The following is a 17,084-nucleotide window of genomic DNA, read 5'->3' as shown; positions in this document are numbered from 1 at the left end:
CCTTTTCGATAGGCTATTTTCACTATTTATGATGGCATAGCAGTCAAAACAGGACAAATACGCTCATGTATGGGGGTCTTCCGAACGCCCCCTGACTACGGCCTGACTTTACTTGTAAAGCAGGTCTCTCAGTAGCGAAGTCGTTTTTATAACCATGTTTGCAGGAAGAACAATAGAAAAAGGAAAAAATAGCGTGAGACTGATAACCGCAGGCAGAGGAGAGAACAATGTCAAATTTACTCTCAGCCTCAGATGCATTAGAAACACCTCACAGAAGATTTAATTATTGTAAAAATTGTTTGTAATTTGTCGCAAAGATAGTATAATGCATATAAATCTTCATACGTCTTTTTTAAAAATCAAAATAATAAAAACTTTTAAATATTTAAGATGCTGATGGCCTTTTAATGCGTCATAATCTTGTGGCTTTTATAGGCATCATTTCCTCTCCTGTCCTGTAGGCGGCGGTCAATCGTTTCCCGACTGTTATTTTTTTCCGCGAGCTGGAGGTGAAAGGAGAACTGTTCCTGCGACGCGCATTGCTAGCTCCTGCTATTGCTGGAGCTTGTTTTATGCTGCGTTCATAAAACTCAGAAAAAATGACCAAACTCCAGCTCCTGCACCGCGCGCTGAACGAGCGGCTGATGGCGGCGGTGGAGCAGATCATGGAGATGGTCGGCGGCACCGTGCTGGAGTACGAGGAGGAGACCATCAGGGTGCGCAAAGAAAACGAGGTGCTCAGGCGGAGGCTTCGCTGGTTGGAGGGAGCAACCTCAGCCGATTGGCCAGGTATCACGACAGTCCGAGATTAATGGAAGTTTTAATCCCAATTAGTACTAGCCAGGCTTGCTTATAACGTTGCCACTTTTAAAGGAACGCGTTTGGTTACTGTGTGTTCTTCAGGGCCTTGGACTTTGTTTTGGTTCGATTACTTGTAAAAGAGCGTCTGCTCTTTCACCACAGTCATTGTGAAAAAGAAGTGTTACTTAAGTGTTTAAACGGCAGTGACATGATGAAGATTTGCTATCAGTCACATAGGCCGACGTTAGCGGCGCTAGCCTGGTGTTTCCGCTTTAAAGTCATCCTGGGGGGCACAAACTGTAGATATGCCCCCTCTAGAGTACACAGCAAGTAATATTTGCAGTAGGTATAGTTAAAGTTGGTTTTATTTTCGCACATTTCTCCTTAACATTATATTTTCATAAAATTGAATTAGGGAAATCATAATTGCAGCTAAAGACTATCAAACTACACCAGTGTTCACAGTCAGTTAAATGTTGCTTTGACGTTATGCTTGCATGCGATTTCAGACCGAATATTCAAAATGGCGTGGTAAACAACATGGAAGTAGTGAGTGTTCAAAAATGAACGAATGTGGGTATATGCGGACCCTGAGCATGCGTCACTTGCGCCGCCACATTTGTACAGTGCTCCCAGGACAAATGTCTTTAAGCCGCACTTGTCAAGACTAAAGCCAATCTGAAGATGCTGGGTATGGGTGTAGTAACGAGCAAACAAAGAAAAATCATAAAGGCAGAACAGTTCATAGTTGAGATTTAGTTTGTTTTTGCACTTGTGCTCAACAGTTAACGTTATTGATATTGACTCACTGCATTCACTATAAGTCATAGTAGCACTAATTTGCGCTAAATACAAGGTTTATGCTAGTTTTATTTAATAAAATAAGCAAGCAATGCAAAAGAAATATGACAACAAGACGCTGCAGTGTCAGAAACTTGTATTATGGCCTGTTTCAACTGACTGGTACAGTACGGGTCACCTTTATCAGGCTTGCTTTTCCACAACCAAGGTTACCCATTTTGGGGGTTTGGTGTACGACAGAAAGTTTCAGTTGACGTCATTCTCGCCTGAATAAATGTCACAGTAAAGCTGTACAGGTTGTTCACATATCATATGAGAGCACTTCTCACAAAACAGATGCTTTATACACATAAATACTTGTGTATAAATGTTCATTACTAACCTTTCTATGAACATCATTATTACTGCAGATCAATGACAGTGCGAAATAGACTACTGTAACATCTGCAATTATAATAAATAAATAAATAAATGAATGAACATATATGAACACATACAGACCATACCTGTCAACATTGGAATGTGAAAATAAGGGATATGCCCACCAAAATAAGGGATCCCCCACCCCCCTAAAAAATCCACAAATTTCTAAATATGCTCATTTGGAGCTGTTTCATTGTAAATAAACAGTTAAATTGTCAGTAATATGTTTATTATTTTTATTATTTACAAAAGAAAAAAAAATTAGCTGCAAATAAATTTGCAAACAATTCAGCTTATTAAAATTAATAGCTGTTATAATGAAATATAATCAGGTTATCAAGTCTCATTAGCCGTGTCTTTACTGTATAACTTACACATTCTGATTAAAGAGCAACGAATAAATGATTTATTTAGATTTTTCGTTTGATTACATTAAATAACAGTGTTGCCACTTTAAAAATGCACACATCTTACGTTATAATGAACGCATTCGATTGCTTTCCTTACATTTTATGCTCATTTAGGACAAAATTAGTTGTGTTTGAAAAAAAAAACCCCACCAAGATCAACATCTTTAGATGTTATTGTCATTAAATGTGTGTATATCTGTTTAAACACGCACCCAAAACCCAGACTTTTGCTCTGCTTCAAATTCAAAAATTCTGCTTCGCGAATACAGAATCCGTTTGAGAAAAAAAGCCTCTGTTTATCACTATGGAGTGGCTCTGACAGTCATGCACCGCTATAAGACTGTTTTGAGGATTGCATATGAAGGGGAGACAGCACCTGTAATGAAAAGAAAAGGGAACCCCGCCATTTTTATATTTATTTCTATGGCTGTTTCTCAATATGCGTTCTTCAGCGGTCTTGCGTCCTCGTGTTCTCGTGCAACGTCATCATCAGCTGCCTAAGTTCAGTTCCAATACTCAAGACCGCAAGTACGGAGGATGGGTGAAACTTCCTGGATGTGTTCTTGATATCGAGGACGCACTGATGCAGACTTGAGCAGGGAACTCGCTCTGGAAGTCCCAGAAGTCATTACGACTGGAGGTGGGAAACGCAAAATTGTATTTAGATTCATTATTAAAGTTCAGAGATATCACTTATTTACCTCAGGAGTTTTACTAAATGAAACGGTGAAAATAAACATTAACATGGATATCTTAGTAAAGGAATAAACACATTAAGGGTTGTTTGTTTGCTAAAATTCGTATTAAAATCTGTTTTATTTATATTGTGCAGAGTATATTTAGAATGTTTTTATGCAAAGTATATATTTTGAAGAGGGGAAAAACAATAAATCGTTGTATGAAGGCTGCAATGTTTAAATAATTTACCATATAAAACAAGTGAAGGTCATGTGACCATCAAGAAGAACGCAGCATCCCATTTCTCAAAGGACGCGTTCTCTGCTCTCGCGGTCTCCTGAGTTCATTCTTCCGAGGACACCTGGCAAGACCAGTCTCCACAAGAACGCAAGTCCATTCTCTGCGTTCTTGGAATTGAGAAACAGCCAGTGTTTTTATGCCTAAACAAAGCCGAAGCACAAAACAGACTCATATTTAAGAGCAAGGGGCGGCCCCTAGTGGTTCGGCGGTATGGGTTGCGTATAGGGGGGCTCGGCTCTTTAATGTTTATTATTATGGTTTGGTACGCATTTTGACAGTGAAAACTGCCTTGAAAGCGCACTGTACTGTACCGTACTACTCAGTGGAAACAGGCCATTATTGTCAGCTAAGTGAACGAGTCGTTCATAACAGACATTCATTCACAAATGAATCGCTCCTCCATTAGAATGGGAAGTGAAAGCAGGAGAGGGGCTGTGTTTCAGGACATGGATTAGATCAAATTTAACAGGAGGGAGATTATGCATTTCCATGCACACAAAAACACACTCTTTGTCAGCGATGCCTGTGGGATCACTGATCAATCGATATAGAAAAGTGATGTAAAATAAATTTTCATAAGTTAAAAAAATATTTGCATACTGACTGACCACCGGGAAAACTCCCGATCATAGAAATTTGTATATATGTGTATATATCTCTGGCTCTGGATGGCCAGTCCTGCACTGCACCTTGGTCCCACATTGATTTCAAGGGAGCGCTACCCTGTACTAAAATGGCAGCTCAATTGACTCATTCCTTTCAATAGGAATAGCGTAAACAACATCTAATGTAAATATCTATTATTTATCTCAATACATTTACAGCCACATGAAATGCTACACGAAGTGAAATTAATAGTTTAACTAAACATGACTATCTTGTCTTGATTAGTGCACTCTGCACTAGTTTCAAACCTGTTTTCAGTTTCTTTCTTCAGCTGAAGATGTTTTGAAGAATGTTGGAGACTGGTAGCGATTAACGTTTTCCTATAAGGATGATGGCACCCCATTTTCCAACATTCTTCAAAATGTCTTCCTTTGTGTTCAATTGAAGAAACTCATAAAGGTTTGTAAGGGTCAGTACACTTTCAAGGGAGAACTATCTCTTTAAAGACATTTAAGTTGCACTTTCTTTAGGCTGTTAGGAATTCAGTGTGCCATATAATAAAAATCTGAATATACCTGGCCATAGTTGAATAAGAAAAGTGCAGAACATGGAAATGACATACCATGAGCCTCAGACACTATTGTTTCCTCATTCTCATGTAAATCCTGTGAGTGTAACAAGAACAAAATGCACAATTTTATTGCAGCCAGGATCATTATTATGCACGCCATAGACTGCGTTTGATTGGCCACAACTTTCCTAGTGAGATTACAACAATGATCATTTATCCATCGTTATTTTTAAGATCATCTAAGCTTTTATTAATTAATCTTACTATGTTTCTGAGACCCGTATTTTGAAAATGGGAAAGGCAGAGAGACGGCTCTTTTCATTGTTTTCAATGGGGTATATGCACAGACTTTTAATTTCAGTCAGCCAGCGCCAGAGCTTCCGGTTAATTTTCATCCCATACAAAATTGCCACGTTTAAGATCTGTTTTCTTTAATGCCTGGCAGAGATACGATATAAAGTTGGACCAACAAGACCAAACAAGAAGCACTGCATCAAATTCTTCTTTTCCAAGTCATGTCTTTAAAATATGGAAATTTCTTTTATACAGTATTTTCAGTAGAATTTATAATGATGGCGCTAGGGTTTACACAGTTTTCCGTTTCTTTTTATTCTTTAACAACAAAATGGATGCTTAAGTCTATTTAATTGATTATATCTGAATTACATTATAACATTAATGCTGTAAAAGGAACCTTAAGAATTTGAAAATAGTCACACAGATTTGCAGATTTTTATCAGCCATGTTAACAACATGTAAGAAGCAAAATGCTGGATATATGGATTATAAGCATGAGCTTAGTTTAGCTGTATCTTTTGCTAGTTTTATGGGTGTATTGTAAAATTAGCTATGTATAATTGCAATGTAACGAGGTAACAAACACATTTATGCATAGTGTCATATCACTCAGCTCTTACTGTGAAAGGATGCAAATAAACATTAAATTAAAACACATCTTTTTTTATAAAGAGGTTGGTATTAATTCCTGCTTGTGTTTTTAAATTATTTAAAGCTTAAAAATACAACTTTAAATACATCTGTCAGTCATGTTTGTTGAGTATAATTATAATTTGGCCTATATTTTATCCACAACTCATAAAGAAACTTTTGTTATTGGCTTAAAGATATCTAATTTACTTTTTAAAAAAAAACTACTATTTCAGTTTATTAGAAATCTACTCGATTTGACAAATGAAGTATGATTATTTTAGATTTACTCTAAAAATTGTATATTGTACAGTAAATCATTCTCTTTGTGTTTGTGTGAAAGCAAGACAGAGCAGAAACTGAACTTAATTGTGTCAAAACAGAGCTCATTATTATTCACGACCATTCAAATAAGATCAAACAAGAGCTTCTGATACTAGGGGTGATTCCTCTTGTTTTAATGAGCTTGTTCAACCTTTTCTGGAGAGCTTACCTAAGCCACATACGTACTATTTTGTTATCAGAGAACAACTTAACATATTGCACCAATGCGCTTTTTGGCAACTTTAAAACGAGACTATTTCAACTGGGTTCCTAGGCTGAAAATACAAATCGTTTTTAAAAGACCTTAATCTCATCTAATTAAATTCTCAGGCCCGTCGGAACCTGTTATGACCTCCATCCCGGAGGACTCCAATCCATCCCAACAAGACGAGAACACTGTCAACTGTGGATTTGAAGAGAATTCAGGCCCTGTTGTGATCAAAACTGAATTGACGGATCACCCGCTGCATGTTAGACCTGAAAGCGCCGATCAGGGTTCTGAGAATGCTGGGACAAGCACTGGTATTGCCTTTGGTCTGACAGGCAGTATGACGTGGGACTCTGCTCAAAATTACATGGCTCCTCTGGACTTTGATCCATCTTCGGGCATCTCTAGGTTCAGGGACTGGAGAGAGAGAAACAGAAGGCAGAGGATGTCCTTTGCTTGTCTAGACTGTGGTAAAGTCTTCGGAAGGGAACAAGGGCTGATATTTCACATGCGGATCCATTCCAAAGATAGGCCGTATATGTACCGTCAGCGCAAGGCCTGCTTCTATGGTGACAAAAGAAAAAAGAGGAAACTGCACAGGCTCTCTCAGGTAAATTTTAGCATTGTAATTAAACTCATGAAGTTAAATGTGACCTTAAAAGATGCTTGACTTTGAAAAATGAATGATCCTATTTTTCACCTGATTTCCGAGACAAAGCTTAAGGCTAGTCCTACATAAAATTACATGCATGAGCTGTCTAAACTAACTCTCTGCAAACAGCCGTAACTGTGCTTGCATTCAAATCCTTGAAAATAACACTCAAACTAAAAATTAGGAAACATTAAAGCAAATTACAAAATTCTTCAAAAGTGAAGTATCTTTTCATTAATGTTGTGTTAACCTACTTGCTTGATTTTTGTAAAATAACAACTATCCTTGAGCGCCGTCCTCATTGAAAACTAGCCTAGAGCACCGTCCACTGTTGAAAAGTAGCCTAGAGCACCATCCACTGTTGAAAAGTAGCCTAGAGCATCGTCCACTGTTGAAAAGTAGCCGAGAGCACCATCCACTGTTGAAAAGTAGCCTAGAGCATCGTCCACTGTTGAAAAGTAGCCGAGAGCACCATCCACTGTTGAAAAGTAGCCGAGAGCACCATCCACTGTTGAAAAGTAGCCTAGAGCACCATCCACTGTTGAAAAGTAGCCGAGAGCACCATCCACTGTTGAAAAGTAGCCTAGAGCACCATCCACTGTTGAAAAGTAGCCTAGAGCACCGTCCACTGTTGAAAAGTAGCCTAGAGCACCGTCCACTTTTGAAAAGTCGCCTAGAGCACCGTCCACTGTTGAAAAGTAGCCTAGAGCACCATCCACTGTTGAAAAATAGCTTGGAGCACCATCCACTGTTGAAAAGTAGCCTAGAGAATCATCTGCTGTTAAAAACTAGCCTAGAGTGCTGTCTACTGTTAAAAAAGCTAGCCTTGAGCACCATCCACTGTTGAAAACTTGCCTAGAGAATCATTTTCTATTAAAAACTAGCCTAGAGTGCAGTCCGCTGTTGAAAACTAGCCTAGAGAATCATTTTCTGTTAAAAACTAGCCTAGAGTGCTGTCCGCTGTTAAAAATTAGCCATGGGTGCCGTGTGCTGTTATAAACTAGCCGTGAGCGCCGTCCGCTGTTCAAAACTAGCCTAGAGCGAGAGCATGATCAGCTGTTGAGAACTAGACTAGACCACTGTCTGCTGTTAAAAACTAGCCTAGAGCGCCGTCCACTGTTAAACTAGCCTAGAGCGCCATCCACTGTTAAACTAGCCTAGAGCGCCGTCCGCTGTTGAAAACTAGCCTAGAGTGCAGTCTGCTGTTGGAAACTGGCCAAATCGCGGTTGAAAACTAGTCTAGAGCACAGTGAGCTGTTGAAAACTAGCCTACAGCGCAGCCCGCTATTGAAAACTAGCGTAAAATGCCATATGTTGTTGAGAACATTAATTGGCCTAGAGCGCCGTCCGTGGTTGAAAATTGGCCTAGAGCGACATCCGCTGTTGAAAACTAGCGTACAGCACTGTTGAGAACTAGCCTAGAGTACAGTCTGCTGTTGAAAACTAGCCTAGAGCACCGTCAGCAATTGAAAACTAGCCTAGAGCACCATCTCCTGTTAAAAAAACAAGCCTAGACCGCAGTCTGCTGTTAAAAACTTGACTAGAGCACCATCTCCTCTTGAAAAACCAAGTTCAGAATCTATTCAAGAATGGAGATGCAGTTTAAAAATCGCAGAATCATTCTCAAACAGTTTTTCACCACAGCTCTACGGAACAGCGCCAATAATTCTTTTTACGTTTTTAATGATTTTAGACTGTGTGTGGCATAATGTTGTGATGCTTCAATTTAGTTTATTTTCAGTTCAATTGCAAAAAAGGATGTGCTCATGTGGAAAGATGAAATAATAAAGCTTGTGGTTTTCTCTCACACAGTTAACAAGAGAAGTAGGGCTATCGAGAGAAGCTGAGGATGATCTGTCGGATGGCTCTGAGCAGACAAACAGGAGTAGCGCATCACCTGATAGGCTAGCACCAGGTCAAGAAGACGAAGGCCTGTCTGAGAGTGACTGCTCCAGCAGTGGTAAAGAAGCCAAAAAATTACCTCTGCGCCGCCGGAGACCGGGAAGAACAAAGCGGACACAGCCCTGCGTTCCATGTTATTGTCCTCATTGCCCTGGAAGGGTATTTTCTGGACCTGGTCAGTTAGGCATGCACATGAAGTCCCACAGAGCTCCTCAGAACCAGGGGAGCCCTACACAATCAAGCACTAACAAGACTGAGGAGGCCACAAGGACAAATATACCCCAGGTACTGCACTTCATGCTCTCTAATGTAATAAATATAGTGTTTAGATATGCATACATGAAGATTTTGTCTTATCCTTGCATGTAAGCTCTGTCAAAAATGTCAGCCAATATTAGAGGGGGGATAGAATCAATCTGAATATGATGCAATGTGTATTTACAGCTTTTTGACTTGTGCATGTAAACAGAGATGCGTTTGTGCCTTGATAAAACGTTGCTACGTGATAAAATAAGGGATTCTAAAAAACACTTGGTTTCAGTGGCCAATGATGATATTTAGAAAGTGGAGTGGATGATGTTGGATAGTAGCAAATGTTTTGCTGCAGTCAAAAAGACAAGTGTTTTTCGCAACATTTACTCAAAGATAATAAAGTGATAAAGTGTTAGTTTGCTGTCTATTGACAGTGTGGTCAGTCAATTTTTATTGGGGTTTTAAAGGAACACGCCATTTCTTTTGAAAACACTTCCAGGTTATTGGATGATGCCTGTTGGCAAATGCTGTCTGTTAATTAGTCCTTTTATTATTAGTTTTTTAACTAGGAATACACTGAATTTTTGTCTGGCAAAAATCATCAGCTCAAAAAGACTCTTCTTTGTTTTGGCTGAAAGAGAATAACCAAAAGCAAGAGTTAAAAAATATGCTTTGCTGTGCTGCGCTGCCCAGCAGTGTTCAGTGCGCTGGTTTCACTCTGCCTCCAGCCATATCCGCTATGCCATCTGAAGTGGCTTTACAGCAGATGTGCAAAGAGCAGCTATGAAACCCATTCATTTCAATGGTTTGCTCTGTGCAAGGAGGGATTATCAATTTGTCGTTGTGCCGACCAAAGCACAGGAGCAGTGGAGCGTAGGCATGGGCTGTCTTTTGGATGAGACGTTAAACGGAGGTCCCGACTCTCTGTGGTTGTTAAAAATCCCAGGATGTCCTTCGAAAAAGAGTAAGGGTTTCACCCCAGCATCCTGGCCAAATTTGCCCACTGGCCTGTCCATCATGGCCTCCTAACCCTCCCCATATCATAATTGGCTTTATTACTCTGTCTCCTCTCCACCAATCAGCTGGTGTGTGGTGTGCAGTCTGGCGCAAAATGGCTGCCGTCACGTCATCCAGGTGGATGCTGCACACTGGTGGTGGATGAGGAGATTACCCCTCTATGTGTAAATCGCTTTGAGTGCCCAGAAAAGCGCTATATAAATGTAAGGAATTATTATTATTATTATTATAAGGTTTTGACGGTATGATAACCTTGGATAAAAACATCACGGTATTGAGATTACTGCTCTAAAATGTGTTTTTTTTTTTATGTGGGTAAAAAAAACTTTTTTTTTTCCCCCTTGAAAACTAAATATTTTATTTTTTGAAAGATTTAAAATATTTCTTTCCGTGCTATTCCTTGAAAACCGTTATCTTCCCATGCCTAGTGGAGCACAACATAGACAAGCACGTTCAGCTGTTAAAGTTTAAATAGCAAAGTATTTCGCTCTGTGGATATTTGGCTCTTGTACTCGTATACATAAGCATGAACCGTTCATGCTCACTGGACAAACAGTGTCCGCTCAAAAAATTTGTTAAAGCATTTCTATGTAGTCCTGCTGCTAACAATAGTGTTACTGTTATGACATGAAAACATGGCTAGTTTTCACTCTCGATTAAATTTTGCTGTTAGCAAAATGGGGTTTCTTTATTGGCTTTTGATTTCAGTTAACTTAATTGGAGCTGAATGTTAAAAAGTCGTGCTAAAGTACTTTATATAATTTAATAAAATAATAAATAATTATTACAAAGCATTTTTGGTTCAAATTTCAGCCAGGTGTATCTCAAATTTTTGGTTTCGGTTTTGGCTTAGAATTTTTGTTTCGATGCGTTCCTAGTTTTCAGTCTTATGAACTGTGGAGTTCATCAATATGAAACCAGTCTGAAAGTGGCACCAAAGGTTATGCCCTCACTAAAGTAATCCTAAGATAGTAAGGACATATTTTAGGATCACACTCGTACAGCTACAGCCAGTCTCCGAAGAGAACAAGAAAGCAACCAGAAGCGGATGCAGTTTATAAACGGTGAGTTTGAGAAGCTGATATGACAAGAGCTGATTTGTGCCTTCAAACACATGCTATTCATTCAGATACACTTCTGCGTTTGCTTTACTTGTTAGTTGATGTGGGATAACACCACCAAGAACTCGAACAGTTGAGCATAGGTTTAACTGTAAAATTCCATTCATAGTTTTAGAATCTGTTTTTATTTGTCACTTTTTTACCTAAAGCTGGATTGAAGGATAATTTACTACCGCAAATCCAGATCTCTCTTCTAAACCTAGAGATCTTGAGTATAAAAAGCTAGATTTTTCATTCAATCATTTTTCTTCACATTAGTCTCTTTGGTCCCACTTTATATTAAGTGTCCTTATTGTCCTTATGTTAACTACTATGTACTTACATCAAAAAATAAATGCAATGTATTTACTGTGTTCATAATGTATTTGAGAACACTTGTGGTGCTTGTGGTGGACGGGCTTGGTGGCTAGGGTAGGTTTAAGGGTGGGTTAAGGTGTAAGGTATGGTCAACAGTGTATTTACAAAATATAATTACAAAAGTTAATTACAGATGTAATTACATACTTGTATTTAATCAACCATAAGTACACAGTAAATACATGTATTTACACTAAGTACATTGTAACAAACTATTAATTCATGTGTAAGTACATATTAGTTAAGGCCACTTAATATAAAGTGGGACCGTCTCTTTTTATCACGGGTCGCCACAGTGGAATGAATCAACAAATATTTCAGCATAAGTTTTACGAAGTGGATGCCCTTCTAGCCGCAACCCTGTACTGGGAAACACCCATGCACACACGTACTTATACACTACTGCCAATTTAGTTTATTCAATTCACTTATAGCACATCTTGGGACTGGGGGAAACCGGAGCAACTGAAGGAAACCCACAGGGAGCCCATGCAAACTTCACACAGAAACCCCAACTGAGCCAGTCGATACTCGAACCAGCAACCTTCTTGCTGTGAGGCGACAGTGCTAACCACTGAGCCACCATGCTGCCCCAAGCTAGATTTTTATAATGATGTAACAAGAACTAATCTTAAAATATAATTAGCTGGAAAACTGTCAAGAAATGTTTACTATGGAGTCATCTCTAGGGTGCCAGACTAGTATTTGTAGTGAGCTAAAGCAAATGTTGGATAATTAAATGTATTAGTTACTATTTATTTAATCCAGATAAGTTCGGTTTTAGGCTTGCTATTACCCATAGCCGTAATAACCAACTGAATGCATACCATTTGTTTTAGAATTCTTTGTAGTTTCTTAATGTAAATGGTGACATTTAAAGCTCATGCGTTTCTTTCTTTTCTCATTGTTTCACAGGTGTCATTTCTACCAAACCGCTGTTTTAGCAAAGTTTGGGACTACTTCATAAAAGATGCGTTTGGAGAAGTCTTCTGTCGTGAATGTTCAGCCAGAGTTAGCCAGGGGTCCAGCAAGGCTGCTAACAAGAACACTTCTAATTTGTGGTCTCACCTTAGAATAAAACACCAGCATGCTTACGTGGAAGCAAAAGGTTACCGACCGGTCAATATGCGGATCGACACTTTGGACACCGTTCCAATTAAATTAGAGAAGTTAGAACCTGAAGAATGCATCATACAAAGCGGAAGTCAGATAAATGAGGTCTTGATAACAGAAATACCGTCTAATGAGAACTTGTAAAGAAATGTAGATATGCCAAAGAGAAGTTTGATTTTTCAAAGGTGTATATATGCAGTGTGATTTATAAAGTGGTGGTTTAATAAAATCTCTTTTGAAAAACATTATTATCAGTCTATTGATTCATTACTTTAGGCGTTCTGCCATTTGCTATAGTAATATACAGTGCTGAGAAGTAACAGCTTTATATAATCGCTGTCTTCAAAAATTTTAAATGCTGATTATGTTGATTTGCTTAAGTTTAGTAATATAAATATAAGAATACATTATATACATACACGCACAGTTGGAAACTATTAGCTCTCCTTTAAAAATGTTTATTCTTTTTCAATTTTGTAATAATAATAATAAAACTAATTTAAGGATAATATTTTTAGCCCCCATACTAATGTTTTTTTCAATTGCTTACGCTCTACAGAACAATTCTTTATCCAATAACTTGCCTAATTAACATAATTAAGTCTTTAAATTGTGTTTTTATTTGTGGCTGAATACTAGTATCTTGCAAAGGCAAAAGAAATTGGTGATTAAAATTAGTCATGAGTTGAAAAAGATTCTCTCTGTTAAGCAACACTTAGGAAATATTTTTTAATTTATATATATATATATATATATATATATATATATATATATATATACATTTTTTTGTAATGCCAATGACATCTGTAGAATATGTTTGAGTGTCAGTGTTTTACTTTTGCCACTTTAAGGTTCATAATCATCATCACAATGATGATCAGAAATCTTCTCTCACCGTCAAATGGATATCATTTGTTTCAGAATCAAAGCAAAAGTGATGCAGTGAAGGAGAAACGTGCAGGCAGAAAAAGCTTTCCTTGTCCAAAGTGTGACCGAGTGTTCTATAAGTTAACCGCAATGCGTTTCCACTTATGGGGCCATGAGTATGAAACTGCTTCATCCCAAGAAAATCTTGAGATTGCAGCCCAGACTGAGGTATCTTTTCACCCAAAAGCAGAATACAAATTCGTTTTTAGAAATTAGTTACTTAAACTGTTATGTTTAAAAGAGGATTTGTAAAATCTTATCCCTGTTTAACACTTGATTTTTTTTTTTTTATAATGACTTGACATCTGTACAATAGGTTTAATATGCTTATTATCGTGTAGTGTCAGTGTTTTACTTTTGCTACTTTAAGCTTTATAATCATCGTTGTATTGATCAGAAATCTTCTCTCACTGTCAAATGGACTTGCATTTGTTTCAGAATCAAAGCAAAAACGTTGAAGTGAAGAAGAAACGTGCAGGCAGAAAAAGGTTCCCTTGTCCAAAGTGTGACCGAGTGTTCTATAATAAGTCATCAGCGTTGCGTTTTCACTTAAGGAGCCATGATTATGAAACGCCCTCATCCCAAGAAAATCTTGAGATGGCAGTCAAGACTGAGGTATCTTCTCACGCAAAAGCAGAATACAAATTAGTTATTAGAAATTAGTTATTTTAATGGCTATGTTTAAAGTAGACTTTATAAAGCTTTTTTTTCCATTAAACAACATTCAGGAAAATTTTTTAAATTAATATACACATGCTGGTCATATCATTATAATATCTTTAAAAATATATATTTTTTACTAATTTTATTCAAGAAGTGAAACTTGTTTACTTTCATTCCACACAGACTGATATATTTCAAGTGTTTATTTCGTTTAATTTTGATGACAACTGATGTAAATCCAAAATTCAGTAACTTAAAAAATTTGAATATCAATTAAAACCAATACAAAAAAAAGGATTTTCAGAAATGTTGGCCAACTGAAAAGTATGAACATGAAAATGCATGCACAGCACTTAAGGCTTAGTTGGGGCTTCTTTTGGCTGAATTATTCCAGCAAATCGGCTCTTTTGCATTGTTGGGTCTGGCATATCGCATATTCCTCTTCACAATACCCCATAGATTTTTTATGGAATTAAGGTCAGGTGAGTTTGCGGGCCAATTAAGAACAGGGCTACTATGGTCCTTAAACCAGGTACTTGTCATTTGCACAGTGCCAAAGCTACATGGCACCCCAAACCATCACTGACTGTGAAAATTTTACACTTGTCCTCAAGCAACGTGGATTATCTGCCTTTTCTCTCTTCCTCCAGACTCTGGGACCCTGATTTCCAAAGAAAATGCAAAATTAACTTTTATCAGAGAACAAAACTTTGGACCACTCAGCAGCAGTCCAGTCTTTTGTTCAGGAGTGGCTTGACACAAGCAATGTGACAGCTCAAACCCATGTCTTATGCTGTGTTCACACCAGACGCGGAACGTCCGGATAAATCGCGCGTAAATAGCCGCGTGAACATTTGAGTTCACTCGCGCGTCAAACCCCGCTTCATTCACGTGTCAAATCCGCTTCATTCGCAGGTCAAATTCACTTCAGAACAGACGCGGATTCGCGTCATGGGCAGGGCTTCTGTCTGCCCGGTGACTCTAGCTTCATAACTTAACGGCAGTTTGAACTTCTTGTCTGTGTGCGGCTGGAGGATTTCCCCTGGGACACCCACAACAGGCGATACGTCACAATCACGTCCCCACAAGAGCAAGCTCCTGATTGGTTAACGCGGCGCGAATGTCCGCTGAAGTTCAGATTTTCGAAGTCGAGCGATTCGTGCAAAACACTAAATTTACGCGTTTGCATTGACTTAACATGTAAATCGCTCGTGCTTGCCGCGTGTTCTGCGTCTAGTGTGAACGCAGCATTAGTGGTTTTTGAAGCACTGACTCCAGCTGCAGTCCACTCTTTGTGAATTCCCCCCCACATTCTTGAATGGTTTTTTCACAATTCTCTTCAGGGTGGGGTTATCCCTTTTGCTTGAACCCTTTTTTTTCTACCACATTTTTCCTTCCCTTACGTCGCTATTAACATGCTTGGACACAGAGCTCTGTAAACAGCCAGCCTCTTTTGCAATGACCTTTTGTGACTTGTCTTCCCCATGACTGTGTAGCCTACAGAACTAGACTGAAAGACCATTTAAAGGTCTTTGCAATTGTTTTGAGTTAATTAGCTGATTAGAGTGTGGCACCAGATGTTTTCAGTACTGAACCTTTTCACAATATTCTAGTTTCCTGAGATACTGAATTTTGTGTTTTCATTAGTTGTCATCAAAATCATTAAAATTAAAAGAATCAAACACTTGAAATATATCAGTCTGTGTAGAATGAATGTATACATTATACAGGTTTCACTTCTTGAATAGAATTAGTGAAATTATTTTTTTGAAGATATTCTAATTATATGACCAGCACCTGTATATACACTGCTTAAAAAATAGAGAGAACACTAAATCAACACATCCTTGATCTGAATGAAGGAAATATTCTTAATAAATACTGTTCTTAACATAGTTGAATGTGCTGACAACAAAAATCACACAAAAATTATCAATGGAAATCAAATTGATTAACCCATGGTGGTCTGGATATGGAATCAAACTCAAAAATGAAGGAAAAACACTACAGGCTGATCCAACTTTGATGTAATCTCCTTAAAACAAGTCAAAATGAGGCTCAGTAGTGTGTGTGGCCTCCACATGCCTGTATGACCTCCTTACAATGCCTGGGTATGCTCCTGGTGACGGAATCTTCTCCCAGATCTGGACTAAAGCATCCACCAACTCCTGGACAGTCTGCGTTGCAACGTTGGTGGATGGAATGAGACATGATGTGTTCAATTTAATTCAGGTCTGGGTCAGTCCATAGCATTAATGTCTTCATCTTGCAGGAACTGCTGACACACTCTAGCCACAGGAGGTCTAGCATTGTTCTGCATTCGAAGATACCCAAAGCCAACCGCAATGGCATATGGTCTCAAGAAATATGAGGATCTCATCTCGGTATCTAATGGCAATCAGGCTACCTCTGACAAGCACATGGAGGGCTGTGCAATCCTCCAATGAAATGTCACCCCACACCATTACTCACCCTATGGGTAAATTGGTCATGCTGGAGGATGTTGCAGGCAGCAGAACATTGTCCATAGCGTCTCCAGACTCTGTCACATGTGCTCAGTGTGAACCTGCTTTCATCTGTGAAAGGGTGCCAATGGCGAACCTGCCTATCTTGGTGTTTTCTGGCAAATATCAATTGTCCTGCATCGTGTTGGCCTGTAAGCACAACCCCCACCTGTGGATGTCAGGCCCTCATACCATCCCCATGGAGTCTGTTTCGGACCGTTTGAGCAGACACAAACATTTCTGGCCTGCTAGAGGACATTTTGCAGGGCTCTGGCAGTGCTCCTCCTTACACAAAGGTGGAGGTTGCAGTCCTGCTGCTGGGTTGTTGCCCTCTTACGGCCTTCTCCTCGTCTGGCCTGTCTTCTGGTAGTGCCTCCATGCTCTGACAGACACAGCAAACCTTATTGCCACAGCTCACATTGAGCTGCACTACCTGAGCCACTTGTGTGGATTGTAGACTGTCTCATGCTACCACTAGAGTAAAAGGTCTGCCAGCATTTAAAATTGACCAAAACATCAGCTAGAAA

General features: G+C 38.8%; 3 protein-coding genes across 12 annotated transcripts in view; 2 read left to right on the top strand and 1 right to left on the bottom strand.

The window, feature by feature from the left end:
• doc2a (double C2-like domains, alpha) overlaps positions 1-17,084 on the bottom strand; it is a 206,381-nt gene that overhangs the window by 24,739 nt on the left and 164,558 nt on the right. Inside the window, exon 13 of one of the 3 annotated variants that reach the window (XR_015480530.1) lies at positions 14,249-14,714. The exons of the other annotated variants lie outside the window; for them this stretch is intronic. The gene's annotated coding sequence lies outside the window, so the exon portion shown is untranslated. Of the gene's footprint in view, positions 1-14,248; positions 14,715-17,084 lie in introns of those variants that run through there. 3 annotated transcript variants of the gene reach the window in all.
• mvp (major vault protein) overlaps positions 1-17,084 on the top strand; it is a 238,613-nt gene that overhangs the window by 69,410 nt on the left and 152,119 nt on the right. The gene's annotated exons all lie outside the window — the stretch shown is intronic.
• zgc:66474 overlaps positions 506-17,084 on the top strand; it is a 31,577-nt gene continuing 14,998 nt past the window's right edge. For 6 of the 8 annotated variants that reach the window (XM_087242228.1, XM_087242227.1, XM_087242226.1 and 3 more), the window contains exons 1-3: positions 506-789; positions 6,172-6,659; positions 8,514-8,888. In XM_087242228.1, coding sequence (XP_087098354.1) covers positions 600-789; positions 6,172-6,659; positions 8,514-8,888 — 1,053 coding nt within the window. In that variant the 5' untranslated portion in view covers positions 506-599. 8 annotated transcript variants of the gene reach the window in all.

This window comes from Danio rerio, chromosome 3 (assembly GCF_052040795.2).
Source record: "Danio rerio strain M-AB ecotype USA chromosome 3, GRCz13ab, whole genome shotgun sequence".
NCBI lineage: Eukaryota > Metazoa > Chordata > Actinopteri > Cypriniformes > Danionidae > Danio > Danio rerio.
Note: the sequence above shows the minus strand (reverse complement) of the source record. Positions and strands in the feature narration are given on the sequence as shown.